At 41.0% G+C, this 19431-nt stretch overlaps 1 protein-coding gene across 10 annotated transcripts in view; it reads left to right on the forward strand.

Moving 5' to 3' along the window:
• Window positions 1-19431, forward strand: part of POU2F1 (POU class 2 homeobox 1) — a 181965-nt gene that overhangs the window by 105462 nt on the left and 57072 nt on the right. For 5 of the 10 annotated variants that reach the window (XM_073304768.2, XM_073304781.2, XM_073304787.2 and 2 more), the window contains 5 exons: window positions 1483-1583; window positions 5290-5343; window positions 6970-7089; window positions 8924-9103; window positions 18530-18656. In XM_073304768.2, the coding sequence (XP_073160869.1) occupies window positions 1483-1583; window positions 5290-5343; window positions 6970-7089; window positions 8924-9103; window positions 18530-18656 (582 nt within the window). Of the gene's footprint in view, window positions 1-1482; window positions 1584-3403; window positions 4497-5289; window positions 5344-6969; window positions 7090-8923; window positions 9104-18529; window positions 18657-19431 lie in introns of those variants that run through there. The other 5 variants (XM_073304795.2, XM_073304824.2, XM_073304843.2 and 2 more) reach the window with 5 other exon arrangements.

The following is a 19431-nucleotide window of genomic DNA, read 5'->3' on the forward strand; positions in this document are numbered from 1 at the left end:
GGCCATATTTACAAGATGGGGGACTCCGTCTTGGGAAGCAGGGATTCTGAGAAATATTTGGTGGTCATGGTGGATAATAAGGTAAACATGAGCTCCTAGTGTGATGCTGTTGCCAAAAAGGGCTAATGTAATCCTTGGATGTATAAACAGGAATCTTGAGTAAGAGTAGAGAGGTTATTTGAAGCTAGTTAAAGTCAGACTGGAAATAAGGTGTACATTTTAAACAGTGAGAGTACTTAACCATTAGAACAATGTAGCAAGAGTCCTAGTGGATTCTCCATCACTGGCAATTTTTAAATCAAGACTGGATTTTTAGTAAAAGACATGCACTAGGAATTTGTGAAAAATCTATGACCCATGTTATACAGGAGGGTAGATTAGATGATCACAGTGGTTCTTTCTGGCCTTGGAATCTATGTATTGTGTCATCTGCTACAGAACATGGGTGCAGTTTTATAAACTGGAAATATCCCTTGCCATAGTCACCAGTAGTCGAGGAGGATGTTGTAGTGGATGGTAATGATACCAACAATGTACCAAAACAGTTGTCTACAATACTTATTCTAGTGCCTTCACTTAACATGGAGGAATGATTCCTGAAACCACGGTATAGCTGTTCTTTAGCAGAAGAGAAAATCTTTGACAATATCTTGGAAAAAAGTTTCCAATACTTTTCATTTCTCTCAACCAGATGTGCCAGCATTAGCTTTTGGGCTTTCCCTTCTTCCAGGCCTTCTGGGAGGAAGGGGGTGGGGGGAGAGTGCAAAGAGGCAATCAGTTCTAAATTATTTTAAAGTGGATAAAAGATCATAGAACAAGAGCAATCTAGCGTAACAAGACCTCTGCACAAACATTCATCAGGACACTGGTATATAGTTATCAGAAGGACTATGTCCCCATGTTCTAATGCAGATGTGGCACTAGCATTTCCCTGTTGCCTTCTCCGTTCACCCTTCACTTTCTTGAAAAGAATGCTTTTTTACCTTAAATGCATTTAAACATGAAGCGCTTTGAGATCTATTGATGAAAAAGTAGTAGGTATTATGTGTTACTACCACTGTGACCCTTGTTTTTCGCAGAAGTCTGAACTTCAAAATTGCCATGAGCAGCAAGCTTATTAGGTAGAGGGTACTTGCAAAACTGAACTGTGAGCTTAACCCTAGGCACATACAGTTACAGAGCATCCTCTTATGAAACCATTGTCAGCACTGATAGAGCAGGGGGATCAAGATGATAGGCATTAAGGGGGCTATGAAATTGCTCGTTTAGCTGGCTCATAGTATATATTAATTGCTGGGAGTGACCGTGCTGCTTTCATTTCTGGGGAGACTCAAACCTTTGTTGTTATTGGAGAACGTTTCATGGAATTAAGAGTTAGAAGTCCAGAGTAGCAGGAGACTTCAGCAAGAATTAATTTAAAATTTCTTAATATTTCTCTTTGAGTCCTGTTCAACAGTTTTGTAATTTCTTCTGCCTCTTCAGGCACACAGACAAATGGCCTGGACTTTCAGAAGCAGCCTGTGCCCGTTGGAGGGGCAATCTCTACAGCCCAGGCTCAGGCCTTCCTTGGACACCTTCATCAGGTAAAACCAAGACACATTCTAAACTGGAGGTGGTTTGGGAAAGAAATGGATGGGGAAAGATTCTTTTTTTTCTGTACAGTTGGCAGCTGAACCTGAGTAGTGCAGGGGAGCACTGTCATCCTGAGTAGGATGTGAGATTTTTTTTTTTTTCTGCCTGCTAAATGTTGGAGGCTAGTCATGAATTATGTGTACTGATCTGTAGCCCACATATCAAATACTCTGAGAATTATTATTGGAAAATAGCTCTTTGGGGAACTTTTAGATAACAGATGCCACCACAGAGCCATATTACAGATGAGAGTACCTATAATTAAAACACCATATGCCTTTCATAGTTCTTTCAAAAATCTGATGAAGGGCGTAGGAAATGAATACTCTGGAACTGAACAGGCCACTTGGATTTAATGTTTACTCCCTTTGGGAACGTGTCCATTAGAATCACAGGTGTCCAAAGACAAGGCCAGACTTGGTTTCTTCTCTTAAGAATATTTGCCCAGTAACTGTCCCAACTTGGACCTGGAACTTGTCAATGTCTAGTCAAAGAAAGGAGAAGTGGTAGTGAGGGCTACCAGTACAGAGTTCAAATCCTCCTGTAGCTTTCCATGCTCAAGGAAAGCTTAAAATGATGGAACTAGACAAGCATATGTTTCTACAAATTTCTGAGTGATTTTTAGGAAGATTTATTTCATGGAGTTGTTTTCCTTAAGATATTCAGGCTTCTATTTCCCTTCATTGCTTCTCTACAGCCCCTATTCTTATGGAGTCAAAGCTATACTTCAGAGGTAGGGTGTCTGATCACACTTAGGGTTTGAGAACAAATGTCTTTCTCTTCCCTGGCACCAAGTTTAAACTTAAAATTACTGGAGCTAATTGGCTGACCCCGTGTGTTCAGGGTCTGGGGTTACACAATTGTTATAGTATAATTGAGGTACTCAGGCTTTTATGTTCACTTTTAAGAGCGCAGAGCTGCCATTTTATTGTATTGAGCATTCAGTACTTTTTTTGTCACAAAATAATAATTTTCCAGAGGATAGAGGTTTACTTAAGACCTGTGGAATAACAGTGTGAATGTTTCAGAGTAACAGCCGTGTTAGTCTGTATTCGCAAAAAGAAAAGGAGTACTTGTGGCACCTTAGAGACTAACCAATTTATTAGAGCATAAGCTTTCGTGAGCTACAGCTCACTTCATCAGATGCATATCGTGGAAACTGCAGCAGACTTTATATATACACAGAGAATATGAACCAATACCTCCTCCCACCCCACTGTCCTGCTGGTAATAGCTTATCTAAAGTGATCATCAGGTGGGCCATTTCCAGCACAAATCCAGGTTTTCTCACCCTCCACCCCCCCCACACAAATTCACTCTCCTGCTGGTGATAGCCCATCCAAAGTGACAACTCTTTACACAATGGACCAGCAGGAGAGTGAATTTGTGTTGGGGGGGGGTGGAGGGTGAGAAAACCTGGATTTGTGCTGGAAATGGCCCACCTGATGATCACTTTAGATAAGCTATTACCAGCAGGACAGTGGGGTGGGAGGAGGTATTGGTTCATATTCTCTGTGTATATATAAAGTCTGCTGCAGTTTCCACGATATGCATCTGATGAAGTGAGCTGTAGCTCACGAAAGCTTATGCTCTAATAAATTGGTTAGTCTCTAAGGTGCCACAAGTACTCCTTTTCTTTTAGTGTGAATGTTTGAGTACATTGAACCAATAGGCTGTTTGAGAATGCCTTTCTTGCACACTTCGCTCTCAGCACCCTGAATGTGCTTGTCAGTAATGTGTACAAATTCAGGAGCTCTGAAGGTCTTTTGTGTTTCCAGTACAGCTTGTTTTAATGTTCATTTGTCAGGTGAACTTGTCTGAAATCAATAACTTTTATCAGTACAGTATTTTGTCACCTTGCCCTGAAAATTATTTTTAAAAAGTTGCTAGGACCATAACTTTCTTTGTGATGATGATGTATGCTGCATTTCTTGAATCTCTAGTTTCAAGAAATCTCCAAGCCTTCTTTTGATGCATCTGGCAATGGCCAGTGGCAGACTGGCTGCCACCTTAGATACGAACTATTAGTATCTTCCAGTTTAGGAATTCTTAGTGGTGACAGCTGTGATTATTCTCAAGATGGAGTTCTTTACACCTGACCAATGCCAAATACAATACAAGGTGCCATTCAGAAACAGTCTTATAAAATACTCTAATAGGAAAGTGTGTACATAGGAGGGTGGGGGTGGGGCGGAGAGAGAGAACAACAGGATCTATGTTCAGGTGTGTGCTGGCTGCACTTAAGAGACCTAAGTTTGTAAGGTCAACGTTTAGTGCAGAGAAAGGTAAAAATAATTCTATCCAGGCTATTTCACTAGGACAGCAGTTTATAATTATGCTGTTTGGGCTATTTTATGTTGTTGAAATCTCAGAACACAACAGGCAAGGCAAATTAAACTTAACTGCAACAATTTGAGGGTGAGGGGCTTTTCTAGAGAGAAATTTTGTTTGGCGACAGAGGAAATGTAGAAAATCTTGTAGAATGCCACCCAGGAAGGCAGGAAACATTTCAAGAGATGGCTCTGCAAGGTCAGAGCTGCCTCAGCATGGAATTTTTGTACCTGGATCTGAACTAAAGCTCCCCAACCCACATAGAGCCAACAGGAAAGCAAGTAAAGTTAAATATGTTATTGTTCTCATGCAACACATCTGAGTGTAGGGATGTCTTCCTTTTCTTAAAGGACAGCGCACCACATTTGATTATTTGTTATTCTTGTACTCATTGTGTTTCCTGGTTCCCACTAGAGCAGTGGATTTCAAGCATGGTCAGTGACGAAATATTCTACAGGCTATAATCCTGCCCTTTGGAAGAATTGGCAATTACGTAACATTCTTCCTTCGTAGTAGGAATGATGCTGATGATGGTAACATAAAGAGGGTTGTTGAAGCTGACTACAGTCTATGAACATATAACTTATGTGGTAACAGGAGAGAGAATCTTTTTCCTGTTCATAATATTTTTGTCTCTATCTTGCTCTTAAAAATCCCAAGTTCTGGAATGTTGCTTTCATTTCAATTTCCTGCCCCCTGCCTCTCCCCAATGCTTTCTTGGGAGTATTGGACCAGGTAATCAATCTCAAAAATTGAATTTGAATTTGAGTACACTTCAGTCAATGCTGCCCTTGTTAAGGGTATCCCGTCCTCTGTATGTAATTTCTTTTTGCAGTGTTTAGGGACAGTGAGAGTGCTTGGGTGGTGGATTGATGTGTGAGAACAGTTTTTATGGGTATATGAGGTTCCAGCTGCATGTGTAAATTCCCATTGTGTGATGTAAGGAACGTGGTGAATGCAGCATGCATATTTGGGGTAATGTCTGTTCTGAAGTTAGGAAAATGATTAATAGGGTTTTTGTTTTAAAAACTTAGGCAATTTCTGCATAAAAATTGTATTTCCCAAAGAAGACTCATCCACCCCAAAACGGTCCGTTCATAGTCAGAATCACATCAACACCCAGAGATCCTAAACTGACAGAATCTTTTTTCAGTAACAGGTGGACAGATAACACTGTGCAAGGTCCATATGGACTTGTCTAATATTTCTTAGCACTACCCCTACTTTCAGCTATTGCAGAATGCTTTAGGGGGTCTGTGTTTTATCTTTCAAAGCTTTATATGACTGTTACTTCACTTCATCTCAGTTCTTTGCACTGTGTTGTAGGTCCAGCTCGCTGGAACAAGTTTACAGGCTGCTGCTCAGTCCTTAAATGTACAGGTAAGGACTGCCCCTTCTTCTCCCATTCTCCGTCAAGTATCTGTTTTTTTAAAGATAGTTTTCAGGCTGCAAGCTGTCCCATTCTAATTATGTTTGTTTGGGTTTGTAAAATAAGAGAGGTTGAGTAGTAATAGTTTCACAGCTGCAGACCAGACTGGGTGATGGTCCGCAATAGGAGCTGGTTAATGCATTGGTACTAATAATTTTGTGTCAGAGGTTAGTGAGCTGTTGTAAATATTTCTCATGCTGCATTACGAACTCCAATAATCTCACATGTTCCTTGATTTCAGCCTTATTTTAATCATAGATTACTTTGCAAACTGTTTTTGGAAGCTGAACATAGGGGGCCAATGTAGCATTGATTTTTAATGTTGCTGGTGTGGATCGCTTGGGTTTCCTACAGCATCAAGTAAATTATACCTAGTAATTTAAAAATAAGCTGGGCTACTTGCTCCTCATTGATCTGCATGGTATAGCAAAGCATTCAAACTTTGTGTGATGCAGAATGTTCCATAGCATTTCAATCAACCTACTGCTTCCTTTCAATACAATATTCAAGCAACATGCCGAAAGGGGAAAGGGATGTAGTTTTATTGAAAACTGGTTTCAATATTGCAATATACTAAAGAACTGGGATAGTGCATTCCATGAAGCCAAATAGAACATGGACCCAGTTACATGTGGTGATGCTTTAGAAAGAAGGGGAGATACAGTGATGTTCCTTTTTAAGAGAAAGGAGGCAGAAAATTGCCTTGGTTGCCATGGTAAACTTCCATCCCTGAGAGAGATGTTGGCAAACAGGCTGTATCACTAGTGCAGAATGTTTACAGTCCTATGCTGTGATTATCTCTCAGTGACTGGCAGAATTAATCAGAGGCTTTATGTTAATTAGCCTGCTCTGCAGTCCCCAAAACAGGTGGTGGAAAATATGCAAATCTATGCAGAATTTTAATGCTCTGCATAACCAGTTTTAATTACCATAAAACCCTCTCTTTCCTCTTCAGACACTTTCTTGCATTTCCTTCCTCATGGCTGCCGTATTCTCTTCTCCATTTAAAAAAAAAAGATTTTAAGTAAAACACACTGCACAGCTATATAAATGCTAAATTTTTTATTTTAAGACAATTTGTGTTTGGCTTCTTACTAGATTTAGTGAAGCATCTGAGGGCATTTCAAACCAGTCCCCTGTTTAGCTAGCATTCTGTTGACTTAATGTTCTTAATGCAGATGTTTGAAAAACATATACTCCCTTCACTCCATTGTTCTGGATTTTAGTCCGTGAATAATTTTAAGTGCTTTGTGGTGGGCAAATATTTTTTCTTTGTGGTAAAAAGTAACATCAACTTCAATGATGCTGCGGCAAACAAAGTGATACCTGAAAATATTTCAGGTACAAAAGAACTGGGTGTTTTGTTTTCTTTTAACCCTAAACTGTGTTAGCTACACATGTTGGAGCAGTCATAGTTGAGATGGTGGGCAGAAAGAGAGCCATTTCTTAAACCCACTCTTAAAATGAACCCAAGGGTTTTTTGTATGCGGATGAAAGATTTTGATGTACAGTGTAGAGATAGTAGTGTATACATTAACATCTGTTTTACACTATAAAGAGTTATATTTTTTTCCTAGTCTAAATCTAATGAAGAATCTGGGGACACCCAGCAGCCAAGCCAGCCTTCCCAGCAGCCTTCAGTGCAGGCGGCCATACCCCAGACCCAGCTCATGCTGGCCGGAGGACAGATCACCGGGGTAAGGTTTACTCAAGAGAATTGTAGTAAGCCTCCTGACTGGCAGTACTGCCATAATTTGCCATCCGATTAGGATCACCCACCAAACAGATAGTAGAGTGGCTGTCCAAGGTTACTGTCATTTCATTAAAGAGGAACTTTCATACAGGTGGCGAGGGGAGCAAGAACATTTTTATATAAAAAGCAGTCTGCTTGTCAGTAGTTCTTAGTGCCTGATGTTTTTTGGAGAAATTTGTATTACAATATTGGAATTTCTTGGTTCCTGTTATTTTCTCCTACTTGACCCTGCAATGAAATCAAAACTCTAGGTTTGACATTAGCCTGTTGTAGAAGTCATGGATATCAGAAAATCCATGTTTTTACTTCAGTGCAGGACCATACAGAAGCATAAGAGGGAAACACCATGTCAAAATTTTGGTACATGTGTAGCAAAAGTGATGGGAACTTTATTGCAGTTTATATCCCCTAACTTTTTTTAATATTTTGCAATGGGCATAAAGTTTGTGTTCTCTGAGCAACTCGATCTTTAGATATCATCAACCTTTTTGCTTATGCTTCACAGAATTCAGCCCCTCCATTTTACCTGTCAGTCTTGAATTTTCTAGAGTTTTTTGTTTGTTTTAAATAATAAAGTTTTGGGGGTGTGGCAGTTTGGTGTTTGTTTTTTTAAAAGGGTAGTTGTGCTTGTGAAATTGTTGCAACTCCCAGAAGTGTTTAAAATTAATTAGAAAAACAAACTTGAGAGTGGATTGGTTTTTGGTTGGAGAGGTTATTTCCATTTCATCAGCTCTTCAGATTGAGGTTTTTGCCCAAGAATGGGGAATTAGGAGGTTATTCCATCAATGCATTGGGTCTATGATTTAAATTGTTGGGTGATGTCACCTGCAAACTTGAACGGTGCCATGTCTAATTCAGTCCCGTTTGCTGTGGAATCCTCAAAATAGAATAGCTGTGTAAATTATCCAGGCCCACATTTAATTGGTTTTGTTTAATTTAATTTGTATTTTACTATTTTAAAGTACATTTGCTTTCAACAACAACAAAAATTATGTGGTGGAAGAAAGTTATTAAAACCTATTCTAAATAAGTCATTTTTGTTTTGTCTGATGAATGTCTGTAGTACTGCGGCATTCCAGACTCCAGGTTTATGTGGATGGGGATTGTATTAAATGTGGACATCAGAATTCATTTCCGTGTAAAGGAGAGGCTAGCCACCTGTTTCATAGAGATAATGTATGTTTCGAAGATGAAGGGATGTAAACTTGCCAACTCTATTCTGTTAATAATAATAATAATAATAATAATAAAACAAAAAGGCAGATGGGAGGAGAGACTTGGAGTGAAACAAATGGAGCTCATGTTCTTCACTTATATCTTAGGGCATAATGGAAATGATGGAATATGGCAGGGATTCATGCTAATGTGAAGCAGCTGGGGTGTTATCAGTTCATTCAATAGCCACAGCCAGTACTCCTGCTTTTCTTTCATCTGGCTAATCACTTGCTGTTCTGTTCGGTGTACATTTCCTTTCAAATCCTGTCAGGGCTGATTCTTTTTGCATGCTAGTTAATTACCTTTTTGCATGAACCTTGTAGTAGAACTGTGGAGAAACTTACATGATTCTTCAGGTTCTGGTTGCAGCATAACACTTCAAGTTTCAATGCTTCTACCAAAATTGTGTTGTAGGTTGATTGCTATGTTATGTTGAGTAGCCAGCTGCCCTTACATAAGGTGTTCAGGTTAGCCAATGTCTGTTACCTGATTAAGAGCTGGTAGTTTGTAATTGGGAACAATTCTTTCTGCTGTTAATGACTCTTTGTTCTAATTGTTTCTAGCTCACGTTGACGCCAGCCCAGCAGCAGTTATTATTACAACAGGCACAGGCGCAGTTGCTGGCGGCTGCAGTGCAGCATTCAGCCAGTCAGCAGCACAGCGCTGCAGGTGCCACCATCTCGGCCTCCGCTGCGACGCCGATGACGCAGATTCCTCTTTCTCAGCCAATACAGATTGCACAGGTGAGCACTGGGGCTTGTGTGGGTTGAGGGAAGGAGATTTAACCTGAAAAAACACATCCACTTGTTCTTCAAGTGGCTTCTGTATATTTTCACTTGGGGGATCAAAGGCACCTGTGCCGTAGGCTTCCAGTACCTTCTGTTGAGCAGTGTCCGCTGGGATCACTCATTCCTCCCTTTACCTCACCCCTTCATGGAGGACTTCAGGGGATCTAAAAAGCTGTGTCCCCAACTACCCCTCAGTTCTATTTCACTGCTTATGGTGCCACAAACTTTTGTCACATACCTTGTCCTCAACACTTCCCTCATTTTTCACTTTCTTCCATTTGGGGCCTATTTTTGTTTGTAGTTAGTTATCTTTTCTTAAGAAAGGTGTTATACCAATAAAATAAAAGCCAGCAGGATCTTATTAAAGGGGAAAAGGCAAAATACCACATTTATTGTGAATACAGAAAGAATCATAGAAACTGTTAGTTATAGCTATAACATTCCATTCATTCTCATATTTATTCTCACATTCATTCCTACAAACACACACACAGGTTCTGTAAGGTTGTTATCATGGTTACCAGCGTTAGAGTTGTTCATGCCAAGCACTGTCCAGGTGGCCTGGACATGAGGAGGGAGCAGGGTCTTGTCAGATGCTCATCTGATGCTCCTGGAAGTTGGTTTGCAGAATCAGACCCCGAAGTTCTCACTTTCTCGAGTCCATTTTTATAGGAGTTTTTTCCTATGCCAGTCTATGGGAATTGCTTCTTCATGCTGTTGCTGAATCAATCAGCAGATAGCACATTCCTGACGGCTCCGTGCTGCTAGATGTTATCTTGTTCTTTGGTTCTCCCATTCTTGAGGCTGTTGGGTGGATTCCAGTCTGCCCTCCGGGGGTCCTCTGGTTATTTCCACTTGACGCCTTCTTCAGCCAATGGTCACTGGATTCTTAGGCTGGCACCTCCCTGATCATTCAGTTATTATCCACACCAAGCATCCATCCACATACGTCTTCTATCTCTATTTTAATCACAATTGTTAATACAACAAAAGGGCGGGGAGTCTCTGGGTGCTGTTTCTGTTACAGAGTATTGCTTTGAGTCTCTCTCTGTGTGAATTGCTTTGAGAACAGACTCTGTCTTAGAATGTACTAACGCAATTAGCAGCTTGCAAGTTTCACACGTAGAGGGAGAGAAACGGTACCAAAAACCAAGAGACCTCTTAATTAGTAATACCCTGGAATTTAAACTATGGGGAATCAAACTCATTTGTGATTTTAATACAGAACTTCTTTAATATGATCCAACAAAGGGCGGGGGGGGGGGGTAATGGAATGGGAATTGTAGGACCAAGAGGAGCAGGAGGGTGGCCTTGTACCCCCACTGACCTGGAAGGCTCTTCATGCGAAGTCAGCTATGTGCTGGACTTAACTTACCACACCGGCTCTGTGCTTCATGCCAGTGTCTCTAAGGTTCCTGGATCCGTCCTGGTGCATCAGGTCCAGCATCAGAGATCCAGCACCCTTTGTCACTGGAGAACTGCTTGCCAAAATGATTCTGGTGCCTGGATCCACCCAGGTTGAAGTCTTGTACTAAGGGTCTGGCACCCTTACTTCTGAAGAACTCCTAGCCAAAGTGAGTATGTGCCTGGCAGGAGTGGCAGTGCAGTCCTTGGATCTGTCCAGGTAGACATAGTCTACTGTGGAGAACCAGGCACCATTGATTCTGTGCTTAACATGTACAGCATGGAGGTCTCTAGATCCCTCCAGACACGAGTAACCAAATGTGGATCACAAGGTTCTCTAATGAAACCTGTTGCTGGCCTCATCTTCAACACGGAGGTCCAGTCTCCTGGAAATAAAAGTTCCTAGCATGCAATATTCTATCTTAACCTGTCTGCGTCCTATAGTTTCCACACGCTGTACTGGCTGGTAGCACCACTTATTGTGCAGCTGTTTCTGAGACCAGGTTTAAAATTTTTTGGTGACCTTTTCTTTGAGAATCCGTAGCTCCCTCATGCTTCGGAGCAGGGCTTGAAATTTGGAAGTGGGGTCACAGTTGTGTTTTGTTTTTGTTTGTTTTTGCTGCCTCTGTGAAAATCTGTCAACATTTGGGCAAGTTATCAGTGTTTTGAAAAATTGCAGTTCTGACATACTCAGTAGACTCTTAGATTTTAGCAGTTCAGTTCCCCAGAGATTCCATCCACACTTGACAAATGCCAACCTGGGGCTGGGCAGGACTTTCCCTACAATTGCAGCTCTGGGCTGCACTAGGCTATCTTGGATCTATAGTCTGGGTCACTGGAACTGAGAGCCCAGAGACTTCTCTCCTATGCTTTCAATCACTCCCTGCTGAAGATGGAGGAGGAAGCTGCCTGATTTGAATGCAGAGAGGGTAAGAGCCAGACCTGCGGGAGGAGTGGAGGGAGTAATTTGGACAAAGCCTGATTGAGGTGGAAGGGGAACATTGGGATTGGAGGCTGGCCAAAGGGTTTCGGGAAGAGAGACTGGGCCTAGGAGTCTGGTGTGGAGACCGGGCCTGTCTGCTGCAGGGACTGGGAGTGGTTGGGCATGGAGACTTAAACTGTGAATGAGCAGAGTGGGGGAAAGGAGATCTGCAAAGAGCTGGGGTAAATTGGAACTTTGTGGGCAGAGACTGAGACAAGAAGTTTAGGTTGGCAGATGAACAGGACACTAGATAGGATGAGGAGTGTAGTGAGAAAATTGGGGATAGGGAATGTGGGGGAGGTGAGATTGGAGGACAGGTGGTGAAGACAAACAGATCAGGTGAGCCAGGAAGAGCGGGTAGGGGATTGAGACTGACTGAGTAAGGAAACAGGAAAAAGAGCTGGGTGTTGGGTGGGAACTGGGAATGGCTGAGCGAGGAGACTGGGACTAGGAGTCCAGATAGGTCAGACTAAGACTTGATGGGCAAGGAGAATGTGACTGGGATGAAAAACTTGAGTGGATATTGGGACTGGCTAGGTGAGAATAGGTCTGGGATGAAGAGACAGAACAGAGACAGGTTGGAGGGGACTAGGTAGAAGAGGTCACACTTGGGAGTAATGGGCAGAAGGGTTTGTGCCAACTGGAGCATGCTCCTCTCCCCACCACAGAATGGGATCCAAGATTCCTGACACTCTCCATTCCTCTGCTGTCAGCAGATATCTGTGAAACCCACAAAGTGTCCCATCCTCTTCTAGTACTGGTTCACATAAAGCATGAGAACCTACTACTGCTATCAGTTAAACCATAATCTGAAGTGGCAAAGGTCTGTGCAATGGACCTAAATGTTGCAACCCTGCTGATGATCCATGTGGGTGTCAATATGATGCCACAGGATGAAATTTGTTTTTTAGTGTAAATTCAGAAACTTACATATAAAACTATGTTAAAAGAACATTATTAAGACTGCAAAAATAAGCACTGAGAAATTAGGGAATGCCAGTATTAAGCTTGCCTCCGTGTCATAATCATTATGATCTAGTCTTTAATTACATGATTGCATACCACTTATTCTGCAGGACCCCTGTCTCATTCAATGCCCAGGATAGAACTGCTCTGGGGTTGACTCAAGGTTGCGTAATAAAGGTGTCTGCTGTCTGAAGGACCCCTGCTTCATTTGTTGCAGAAGCTGGAAGGTGGTGGATAGTGAATGAGGGAGGAGGTTGCAGGAAGAGAAAGGACAACAATGTTATGGTTAGGGAAGCTGAATGCTCCCCCTGCAGAACTGAATTCTAAAGTCTATCCTTGCCTCTGCCACAGAGTTCCTATGTGATTCTGGGCAAGTCACTTAAACCAAATTTTTCGCAGATGATCACTAACTGTGTTTCTCATTTTGTGGGTGCTGAACTTGCGATCATGGGGGCTGATTTGTAGAAGTGCTGAGTACTTCCATTAACATCAGCTGCAACTCTGAACTGTGCTTTGAACATGTGAACTGCTATATAATGCTAGGTACTCTGAAAAATTAGGTTCTAGGCATCTAAAATTGGGTACCAAAAATTGATGGGTACCTTTTTACCTTAATCTCTTCGTTCCTCAGTTTCCCATCTATAAATGTGAATAAAACCACCACCTCATTTTACAGGGGTGCTATAAAAATTTAAGTTTGTGAAGTACTTAAATGCTGTAGTGATGAGCACAATACAGTAGCTTCTGTAGAAATTAATTCTGTGTTTAGAGGAGGATTTGAATAGTGTGCAGTAAATAAGACCTTCAGCCACACACTAAGGAGGAAACAAAATATTGAATAGCTGCTCATCAATCAAGCATGGTCCATCTTGTGCACTGAACAAGGCCGCAATCCTATAGAAGAAGTAGTATGTGATTGTGCAAGTAAAGACTGTATCATAACACACATACACAAAGGGACTGAATTTGGGTTGCACAGACAGTCTTAATTCTGGCATTTCCTGTTTGTTGACTTTACAGTTAGTGTTCTTTTAACATATATTTTTGGTATGTAATTATAAATTTATTGCATTCTATCCTCTTTATGAAATGTAGGTGTGACCCTTGGCTTCCTGGTAAGATGAAAGTGCAACCCTGTGTTGGGCATAGTGGAGAGAGACTGGAAAACTTGTATCCTCTACAGTTGCAGATGGATGAGACCAAGCTCTCCAATCCATCTTGACACTGATCTGTAAACAGCACACAGGTTTGCTTATTTGCATTGCTGTTGTAAACACAGAGCTGATTACCCAAATAGCTGACTGTTTGTTTTAATTGATTCTTGAATAATTGATTAACTGGCAGGTTTCTGCAGCAGGGGGATTACCATATTTATTTTAATTAACTAATTGCACAAGCATGGCTTCTTTAATGTGCTCTTTAGTCAACACAAGCAATCTACTGTGGAGATGTGGGTAAGATTGTTGGTGCTGCTGCTGAACTGATGCAGAAGTACCACTAATAATTGTACCAGGTTTTGAGGTCTCTAGATACTGGACCTTTTTGTTCATCTTCTGTTGAGATCTGTGGTAAACATTTGAATGAAATAAATGTCAAAGAGGGAGAGAAATATTTAGGTTAGTACATGGGTTATAAGTAGGAGTAATGGTATGGAGCTAAAAGAGAACTTTAGATGGAATAGCTTCATCATTCCGTGTAGTCATGGAATAGTCTCCTAAAAGAAGTGCCGGAAGTCTCTTCCGATTTGACAAAATACCATAAATTGTATACTCTGCAAACAATTGTGTTGTCTGGCTGGATAGACCAGATGACCTACTAAGTGTTTTTCCTATCTAATTTTTGTTGTTCTCGTGCTGATGTAATACAAGTTTCTCATAGAGAAAAATGAGATCTGAATAGGAAAACATGATCAATGGTTGTTTACTTAGTCATTAAAGTGAGAATTATTATAGTACTATAATTACCTGAAAAATAAAACATACTTGCCGTAGGAATAGACATAAATGACAGAATCTGAATGAGTCGGAGAGGCACATCTCTTCAGCAAGCTCTTCCAACCAGCATTACCAGCAACATAGCTAGGGTGAGGTTCCCAGTTCAAAGAAGGCTCAGCCAAGATGTTAGTTACCAAGACGAAGATGGGGAGAATGGTGCTGATTGTATCAAGTTTCTGACTTCTCAGCTAAGATGACTCAAAGCAAGACCATTTCTCACCTATGCTCTCCTAACCCTCTGGTGGTTTGCAAGGGTACTGCCTGTCCTGGATTTATGATAGCTGATTCTTTATGCCGTTCCCATGATGTAGAGCTGCAGCATAGTGGCTCCAATGGTATATGACAAAAGAAACTTGTCAAGTATTATAATAAATAAATCATCACTACTTTGCCATTTGTAGTATTGTTCTATTCTTCTCTCTCTGCTCAAACACAAAGAGTCCTGTGGCACCTTATAGACTAACAGACGTATCGGAGCATAAGCTTTTGTGGGTGAATCCCACTTCGTCGGACTCATGTAGTGGAAATTTCCGGAGGCAGGTATAAATCCCTAGCCTGATTCTTGCTTGCATATTTATACCTGCCTTTGGAAATTTCCACTACGTGCATCTGACAAAGTGGGTATTCACCCACGAAAGCTTGTGCTCCAATATGTCTGTTAGTCTATAAGGTGCCACAGGACTCTTTGCTACTTTTACAGATCCAGATTAACACGGCTACCTCTCTGATACTTAATAATACAAATGACATACTTCAGTGCAACTTCTGACATTGCGACATTGGCCACTGACATGATTTGTTTGGTGCAGTTTCCAGATTTTGTGCCAATTCAAATGTTACTATGTAAACTGATTTCCAAACCGTTAAATCCAAAAAAACCTGTTTTAGTGCAACTTTAAGTTTGCACAATTAAGCATTCAAAAATGATGAAATGTGGAAATTACTGTTGAAAGGGCAACCTTAACTGTTCCTTCTGGCATTATAATGCAGCCTTAATTACCTGAGTTCATACTATAAAATAGTTCATACATTTTCTATCCAATCCTTAAATTCATGTATTTCTGAGATAAATTTATAAATACTGTAAAGAGTTTAAATGCCAAGGATGGAGAGGAATTATTTAGAGTGAGACCTGGAACTAGCATGATAGATGAGGCTAGAGTGGGAATGAGATTTAAATGTCAACAGGAAAATTTATGCCAGATATCAAAAACTTTCTGGCATAAAGTTTATTAGGCTTTGGAAGCCCCGTTGTTTGGAACTTTTAAAGCTATATTGAAAAAATGGAGTATATGCTGTAGGGAACAATCCTGCACTTGCAGAGGAAGAGATTGCATGACCTAATAGGTCTTATCCAAGATCGTAGCCAGCCAAAAAAAGGTAGGTGACTACTATGGACGCTGTGAGGAGGTGCAAAGAAGAGTCAGTCACAGGCTCCCAAACATCCTAATATATTTTCTCATGAGATGAACATAGAAAATATAATTGGGTCCCATATGCAGTTGCAAAACTAAACTCTGTTAAATCTACATTCCCAGGGTACAGTAGTCTAGTTGAAGGGTGTAGGGCAGCTTGAGAACAAGATGAGCTTGCGTCCTGTCTGATTTATACTTGTGTATGAAAAGTAACTCCACTGACATCTGTAGAGTTACACTGGGGTAAAACTGGTGCAAGTTCAGAATCAGATCTGTAGTTTAAACACCGCTTACTCCCTTCTTCATTGAGACTCAACAGTGTTTTAAGTTAACCATGTCCAACAGGAGCTTCCATATTTTAACTGTCTCGCACTTGCTAGATTTCATAGCATAGGCAAGAAATAAATCCATATGTTTTCCTACCTCTCTGCCTCTTGGATTCAGTGCTGTCTGCCTTGTTCTCTTCCTTCCCACTCTTTCCTTAAATGTAGTGCTCTCCCCACTTCTGAGATCTGTTCTTGGTTCTTCCCCAACTCTCCTGAGGTGGACTACCTGTTCTTTTCTGGTGTTTCCCCTCCTTTGTCCACACCCTCTTCTCTAGATTGTCTCTCCAGCACCCCTTTTTGAGGGTGCCATTTCTCTCTCAGTTCCCAGGATCTCGCATCCTTTGGTCTCTTGATTTCTGTTTCCCCTGGAGTGTCTTTTCCCAAGAATGTTTTGGTTTCCTGCATTGCCCTGTAACTCCTCACCTCCTTCTTCCCCTGCATCTGGTCCTCACACCCAAGTGGTCGTGAGGCGCTCTCCATGGTGGTGGTCTGTTCAGAAGTTGTCTATTCCTTTCTGTAACAGTAACCAATGGAGTACTGGATACTTACCCCGCCATGTGACAAAGGTTTAACCTTATGTTATCCTGACCCATATCATATGTCTGGGTCCAAGAAATAAAGTTGTTTTTTACCAGCACTCCTGGATGTCATAGCCTTATTAAATGAGGACAGAAATAAACTGAATCTCTGGCAAAATTGGAACAAGCAAACTTGACGGAGAACTGGAGGAGATGGTTGCAGTGATTCCAGAATTTCTTGAAAGCAAGTGGTGAAAATGGGATCACAATTTAAATACTGAAGTAAAAATCTACAGTTGTATAACAGGCATCATTCAGTCAGTGTCAACTAGTGTTTGTCTACCTCACTGGTAAATTGCATACTTGCTGACTTACCAAGAACACGTTGGCCAAATGATGGCTACAGTGTATTTGTAATGTAGACCAAGAACTCGTTTCCATGTGTGCACATGTATATAGCCTTATAAGTACGCAGTTGACAAAATATCTGTAAGAACTCTTGTTCCTTCGTCCCCCAAATTGTGGTTGTAATTTGGTATGATTTTGTTGAATTTTTAATTTTAATAATTTTCAATTAATCTTCTACACTGGTGTGGGCAAAGGGACAATAAGAAGGCTGGCCAGGAAGTGGGAAGTTGCAGTTTTGGAACATGCGCACTTCCTGAGTTTTGAACACCCACACATAGCATATGTTTTTAAAGTGCATACTTCTCAGTTTAATGATAAAATTTATTTTGCATGCTCAATACTCAATTTTTAAATGTTCTTAAGTTTGTCCAATCAAAACCAAATTGTTTTCAAGCTCAGCAAAAGCACTAATCCTTAAAAGCCAGTCTAGTAATGATGAGATTAATAACAGAAATCATTTAGAAGATCAGCAGTATGCCTCTTGGCTATCTGCATGCCAGGCTTCAACTTTCTAACTTCAGTTGCTTTTAGTGTATCACTGCTGAAATAAAAGAGAAAATGAGGCTAGAATTTTTTAAAAACAGCTATATTGTGTGTTTTCACACTCCAGCTTGAACAGGTTAAGAGATATTCCTCAAATTCCTGTTCAGGCAGAGACTAAGCAGCAAAATCTTCACCCTGCAAAATGAATGAGTAAATGAAAACAGGAATCATAATAGCTGAAAGTGTTTTTCTGGAGCCTTAACTACAGGTATGTCTATCATACCTGCTATAGTAACCTAAGCAATTTTGTTTTAAACTACTCAAATAGATTAGTCCACTTTATGGATTAACTCTGTCCAATATTTAACGATCAAAGTGCAAACTAACAAATTCTATTTTTGTTTTCTTTTTGCCTTCCTTTAGCTCAAAAATAACCATTCCAGATTTCTTAAAATTTGTGTTTTAAAAACTGAACAACCCCCCACGCCCCAAAATACCCCACTAGTTCCCAGGCTAAACCTTTATTTCATCTGTCAGTGATGGTAGATTCTGCAAACCTCAGAAAAGCAGAAGTTTGACAATGGAAATGCTGACAGACCCATAACCTTATATAAATGCTGCTAATTTTTTACTGTGTTGGAAGTCCTTTACTGGGGCATTTAGTAAACTGTGTTGTGTGCAGTTCCACGTATGTCAATGAAGCACTTGTAATGGTTACTCTGTTTGAGAAATGAAAGAATAATCTAAGTTATTCAATAGCAAACATGCTGGTGCTAGATCCCCTTTTATCTCCCAGTGCTAGGAGGAAAAATCCTAGATATTTCAAATGTTTCAGGAGTTGTGACTGATTTGAATGATTAATGCACACCTCTTTATTTCATTAAGGATTTGCAGCACCTGCAGCAGCTCCAACAGCAGAATCTCAACCTGCAACAGTTTGTGTTGGTGCATCCAACAACCAACTTGCAGCCAGCACAGTTTATCATCTCACAAACGCCGCAGGGGCAGCAGGGTGAGTGTGACCTTTCTGGGAGAAATTCAGAGCTGGGTTCAGTAAGAATAGTCACGGGGTCCTTTTTGTGTCTTCCCCCAATGTTGACATTCCTTAATGGAAATAGCAGTGTTGGGTTTAGGGAGACTGTCATGGCATGAGCCTGGCCCTTTTAAAGAATTTGAAGTTCAGCCTCACCTGTGTTACATGTATCCTGCTTTCCCAGGTGAAAGGAACGAGTCAAGGGGTCACACGATGGGAGTCATGTTACTAAAAGCTGGGCCTGTTGAGGAATATGAAAGCAGCCTGTGTTCAGTCAGAAAGGGTTCAAGGAGAGAGAGTGCCTGATGAGAAGAGGACAGGTGATGACTCCCCAAAGCTCATAGGCAGAAGGCCTAGGAGAGACTGGCAAGGATTGGGGCCTGTTGAGGGATAAGCTGCAGCTGAAACACCCTCAAGGAGCAGGACCCTGCTGGGTGAGAAGCCAAGCTATATGGGTTGCAAAGGACAGCAAACTGGAGGTGAGGCTATAAGGAAGGGGAAGCTTTACTAAAGGACTAGAAAGTATTTTGAGCCTAAAAGGAGGGCTATGTGGATACTGAAGCCCACTGTAGATTGAAAGAACTGATTGATCCTGAGGAAGAGGGCTGGAAGTTTGAGTGTTTTATGCTTATAAACCAAATCAAAAGCAGAGGTGTTTTGTGAAAACATCAGATGCAGTTTTTGTTTGCAAGACAGAAGGTAAACTGAGATAGTGGTAGAGCCTGAAGCCAGACTAGGTAAGCCCTGCTACATG

This window comes from Lepidochelys kempii, chromosome 1 (genome assembly GCF_965140285.1).
Source record: "Lepidochelys kempii isolate rLepKem1 chromosome 1, rLepKem1.hap1, whole genome shotgun sequence".
Lineage (NCBI taxonomy): Eukaryota > Metazoa > Chordata > Testudines > Cheloniidae > Lepidochelys > Lepidochelys kempii.